The sequence below is a fragment of the Myiozetetes cayanensis genome, unplaced genomic scaffold (genome assembly GCF_022539395.1).
Source record: "Myiozetetes cayanensis isolate MyiCay16 unplaced genomic scaffold, myiCay2020 scf923, whole genome shotgun sequence".
Taxonomy (NCBI): Eukaryota; Metazoa; Chordata; class Aves; order Passeriformes; family Tyrannidae; genus Myiozetetes; species Myiozetetes cayanensis.
In genome coordinates this window covers 5,220-10,172 of record NW_026088212.1, presented here as the reverse complement: position 1 = coordinate 10,172, position 4,953 = coordinate 5,220, and the positions used below count along the sequence as shown (strand labels likewise).

The 4,953-nt window shown below is 56.7% G+C and overlaps 1 protein-coding gene across 1 annotated transcript; it reads left to right on the top strand.

The window, feature by feature from the left end:
* Positions 1-3,399: 3,399 nt before the first annotated feature.
* Positions 3,400-4,359, top strand: LOC126653158 (olfactory receptor 14J1-like). The gene has a single exon (XM_050340681.1). It carries the CDS (start codon positions 3,400-3,402, stop codon positions 4,357-4,359), a length of 960 nt encoding a protein of 319 aa, XP_050196638.1.
* The last annotated feature ends 594 nt before the right edge of the window (positions 4,360-4,953 follow it).

The following is a 4,953-nucleotide window of genomic DNA, read 5'->3' as shown; positions in this document are numbered from 1 at the left end:
AGAGTTTTCACAGTGTCACAGCATTCCTTGGTTCCATGATGCCATTGAGCATCACAACGGAGCCTTGGTTCCATGAGTTTCCAGAGCGTTATAACAGACCCCTGACAACATGAAGATCTGCAGACCCCAGGGTCTCTTTGCTTCCATGGAGCATCCTAGTCTGTTCAGTTGCACTTTCTCAGACTTGTAGTAAAATCTGCTTTTTGTGAATTGCTTTGACAAGGATTCTTTCAGCCGCTCAACCTCCCCATTCACGACACCCCAAGGCACGTGGTGCAGTGCCCATCACTGAAGGCTTCAGGAAGCACTTGGAGATGGTGCTGGATGATGTCCTGTGGGCTCCCTGTCCCACAGCAGGTTCTACAGATGATCCCTTGTATGAGATTGTACAGATCTCTGTGGGGTCAGGTGGGGTTGGCTGTCCTGGCTCTGTCCCAACACACCTCCCTCCCCCCACAGCTTCTTGTGCACACCCAGGAACTCGCTGGGAGGAAGAGGAGTGAGAAGCAGAGCAGAGCTCGATGGTGTGCAGTCCCTGCTCCACAGGAACCAGAAGGGCTGCTCCAATGGAAGAGAACCCTCTGCCAGCCAGGCCCAGCACACCTGAACCAAGGGCCCAAAAGGAGCAAACAGTGGGCAGGAGGTCTGAGGGGTGATGAGCAGGGACACACTCGCTTCCCTCACTCCTCTGGGGAGGATCCTGAAGGTCTCTTCCAACCTTGATGATTTTGCGATTCTCTGACCTGTCATCAAAGCTTCCAGGTTTGTGCTCTAAGAAAAATGTGGATATGTTTTCTCTGCTAGGTCCCTCAGTGGTACCAATTACCACTACAAGAAACTTTACAGTTTGAATCTCACTTTGGTTTCTCAAGAGGTTCCTGCCACTCTCCTCAGGGTCTGATGTTCAGGGACTCATCCCCAAAGCCCCTGAGGGTGATGAAATGCCTGGGGCTGTTGCTGTGCTGCTGAGCTGGGCCGGGCTCCTGGCACACAGGGAGCTCCTGGCAACCAAGAACAGCTTCAAAGAGACAGCTCTGCTGGTGAGGAACTCCTCTGCACAGCCCAGCAGGGCTGAGGGCACTGCCTGCAGCACCCAGGGCACAGGAGAGAAGGCAGAGACATGAGAGGCAGCCTGGGCTGGGAGGGGACTGAGCTCTCACGAGGGGAGAAACCTTCATAGGATTTGAATGAAGAATTCTCTGGCTGTAGGACACTTAAACTTCCCTTCCTGCAAGGCTCTCCTAAAGCTGCCACATCCCCCAGCTTGTAGGATCTTTCAGAAGGCCTCTCCCAGTCCCTGCAGGGCAGAGGAAGTGGCCCTATGGCAGAGCAGGGCAGGAGCTGCAGGCAGCAAGGGCAGCCAGGAGAAGGGAGCAGGAAGTGAAAGGGATCCTGGGCTGGGAGGGAGGACAGGGCAGAGCTGCTCAGGGGAGGAACCTTGGCAGCCCTTTGGCACGGGAAGGCTGTGGCTGCAGAGCAGTGCAGGAGAGTTGCTGCAAGTGGCTCTTGCAGCTGCCAAATGCCAGCCCTGGCAGGAGCTGTCAGGATGGCTGTGCTGCATTTGCTGGGGGGCAGCAGGAGAAGCTGCTGCAGAGCAGGACTTGCTGCTGCCCCATGGGAGGCCCAGGGCCAGAAGGTTCCCTGTGCCAGGGCTGGCTGTGGGGTGGGAAGGTGGGGGTGCAGCCAGGGGTGCCCAGGGCTGTGGGGCAGAGCAGGGTCCTGCCCCCCAGGGCTGTGTGTGCTGGGGCAGGGACTCTGCTGCCTGCCAGGGGCAGCTCTCAGCCCGGCCAAGGAGCTGCCACGGCCCTGCAGGGAGAAGGGGTGGGGGGAAGGAGTGAGCCCTCCTGGCAGGCCAGGGCTTGGCAGGGCCCTTCAGCTGCAGGCTCAGGGCTCCTCCCAGCTTCAGCTGCACCTGCTGCCATTTGCAGGGGCCCTGCTCAGGAAGCACATCCACTGCCAACCCCTGCCCCTTCCCAGCCAGCGCAGGGGCTCTGGGATCTGCTCTGCAGCCCCTGCCCAGGCAGAGCTGCCCCTGGGCCCTGGGCTGGGCATGGGCTCTGGCAGCACTGGCAGGGAGCTGAGCTGGGCACAGGGAGGGGCTGCTGGCAGGAACAGCTCCTCACACACACCCAGGCAGGGAGGGAGAGGCAGCTGCTGCCACAAGTGCTGGCCAGGGGGATGTGGCCCCTCCCTGCCTGTGTCTGTGGCCCAGAGCCCTTCCCTGAGCAGCTCCTGCCTGGGCTCCTTTGCCAGCCCAAACAGAGCCTCTGCCCTTTAGGCCCACGGGGGCTGGGCTGGGCATTGCCCTGGAACAGCCAGAGCCCAGGCAAGGACAAGGCCCTCATTTCCATCTGGCTCTGCCTGTCCCTCCTCCCTTGGCAGCAGCACTGGGGCATTTCCCTGCCATCCCCTGCTGCCTGGGCTCTCTTTGTTCTCACCCTTGGCTTTTCTGGGCCACTGTGGGGTTTGGGGGGCAGATTCCTGTGCAGACACAAACCCTTTGGGTGCTGCTGTGGGGATGTGTCTGTGGGAGCAAAGTGCCCAAGTGCCCTCCAGGCAACTTCAGGCTCTTCAGCTGTTTCCCTGGGTGTCCTGCAGGGCTGCAGGTGCCCTCCAGAAGGGCACAGCTCTGCCATAGTATCTCTGTGCTGCACAGGATCCCCGTGGAGAAAACTCCTCAGTGCTAACTCCATGGAAATGCTCTGGGCAGCTGCAATGAGCATTTGGTGTCTCACTCTGGGAGGGGAGAGATAAAAAACGGAGGAGTGTGTTGGTCTGTTCTTTGGGCATGGATTCCTGGAGATCTGTGCAGTTTCTGTGTAGGGGAACAGTTGAGTGTGATGCTCCTGCAGTTCTAAGCGGCCAGCACAGGGCAGCTGAGCACAGACTGATGGGCAGAGCAGCTCTTCTGTCTCTACTGAGGGACCGTCCCTGTGCTCTCAGAACCCACAAGACTTGACCTGCAGTGCAGTAGAAATGTCAGGGATTTCCAACATCCACAAACACTCCTACCTGTAGCAGGTGCAAGTGGGGGAACAAACACAAAGAATTCCCTCAGCTCAGTCCTTCCTTTGGGGAAATTGCAAACAGCAAAGCTTAGAAGCTCTTGGATGTATCAGGAGTACATTTATTGGCGATCACCCTGCATTCCAAGTTCCCTCTGCCAGCAGACCAAGAAGGACTCCTTGGGAGCCCATGCCAGAGTTCCTGCTTCCAATGGTGCCCTCAGGCAGCAACAGCCAGAGCTCAGGGGAGGGAGCTTAAGGTAGCCTGAGTGAGGAGAGAGAGCCTGAGAGTGGGGTGGCTGTGAGACGTGTCCTGTTTGGCTGCAGCAGCCTGGTCTAACTCAGCATTGACTTCTCCTCCTCAACAGATCCAAACACTCTGAGGAAGCAGCAAATGCCCAACAGCAGCTCCATGGCCCAGTTCCTGCTCCTGGCATTCTCAGACAGGCGGGAGCTGCAGCTGCTGCACTTCTGGCTCTTCCTGGGCATCTCCCTGGCTGCCCTGCTGGGCAACGGCCTCATCCTCAGCGCCATAGCCTGCGACCAGCACCTGCACACCCCCAGGGACTTCTTCCTGCTGCACCTCTCCCTCACAGACCTGGGCTGCATCTGCACCACTGTGCCCAAAGCCATGCACAACTCCCTCTGGGACACCACAACCATCTCCTACACAGGATGTGCTGCACAAGCCTTTTTCTTTGTCTTTTTCATGTCAACAGAGTTTTCCCTCCTCACCATCATGTGCTATGACCGCTACGTTGCCATCTGCAAACCCCTGCACTACGGGACCCTCCTGGGCAGCAGAGCTTGTGCCCACATGGTAGCAGCTGCCTGGGCCTCTGGGTTTCTCAATGCTCTGCTGCACACAGCCAATACATTTTCCCTGCCCCTGTGCCAGGGCAATACCCTTGGCCAGTTCTTCTGTGAAATCCCACACATCCTCAAGCTCTCCTGCTCACACTCAGGCTACCTCAGGGAAATTGGGCTCATTGTGGTTAGTGCCTGTTTAGGGTTTGTTTGTTTCATTTTCATTGTTTTCTCCTATGTGGAGATCTTCAGGGCTGTGCTGAGGATTCCATCTGAGGAGGGACGGCACAAAGCCTTTTCCACGTGCCTCCCTCACCTGGCTGTGGTCTCTATTGTTATCATCACTGCAGCATTTATCTACCTGAAGCCCCCCTCCATCTCCTCCCCATCCCTGGACCTGGTGTTTGCTGTTCTGTACTCGGTGGTGCCTCCAGCAATGAACCCCCTCATCTACAGCCTGAGGAACCAGGAGCTCAGGGATGCCATAAGGAAAATGATGACTGGATGCTTTTCAGGAGCAATAAAGTGCCTGTGTTCTCATGTGTAGCGTTCAGGGGACTCTGTAATGGCCCAGCCTTCCTGCTCAGGTTTTCCGTGAAGGTCTTCGGGTTCTTCTTGTAAAAATTTTCTGTGCAATGAAATAATATTATGTATCTACCTTCTAATTTTGTGTCCAACCATTGAATTTGACCCAGAGATGTATAAATGATGAATTACGCTCTCTGAGTCTTTAAACAAAATAAAGGACACTGAAGTGCCTTCTTTGTCCAAGACCCTTCTTCTTAGCTGTTCCTAAAGGACAGCACACTGCAGGACAGGAGGGATTTTCAAAGGGCAAGGGGACAAGAATCCCAGCCCAGCTGCACTGCCAGGGAGCAGCAGGGCTTGGTCTTTGCAGAGCTGCTCTCTTTCCACTTCCACACTGTCCTCCTGAGCCCCTTTCTGGCTGGAAGGCCTGAGTGCTCTCTGGGCACTGGGGGTTTGGGGCCCTTTGAGCACAGGCAGGGACAGGCACTGGGAACTTGTGAAGCAGAGCTGGGCTCCCTGATGCTGTGGGATCTTCTGAGGGCACTGCATGGACTGGGTCACTTCTTCTGTGCCCTTGCTGCAGGGCTGGAACTCTCGTGCACTGACACCAGGA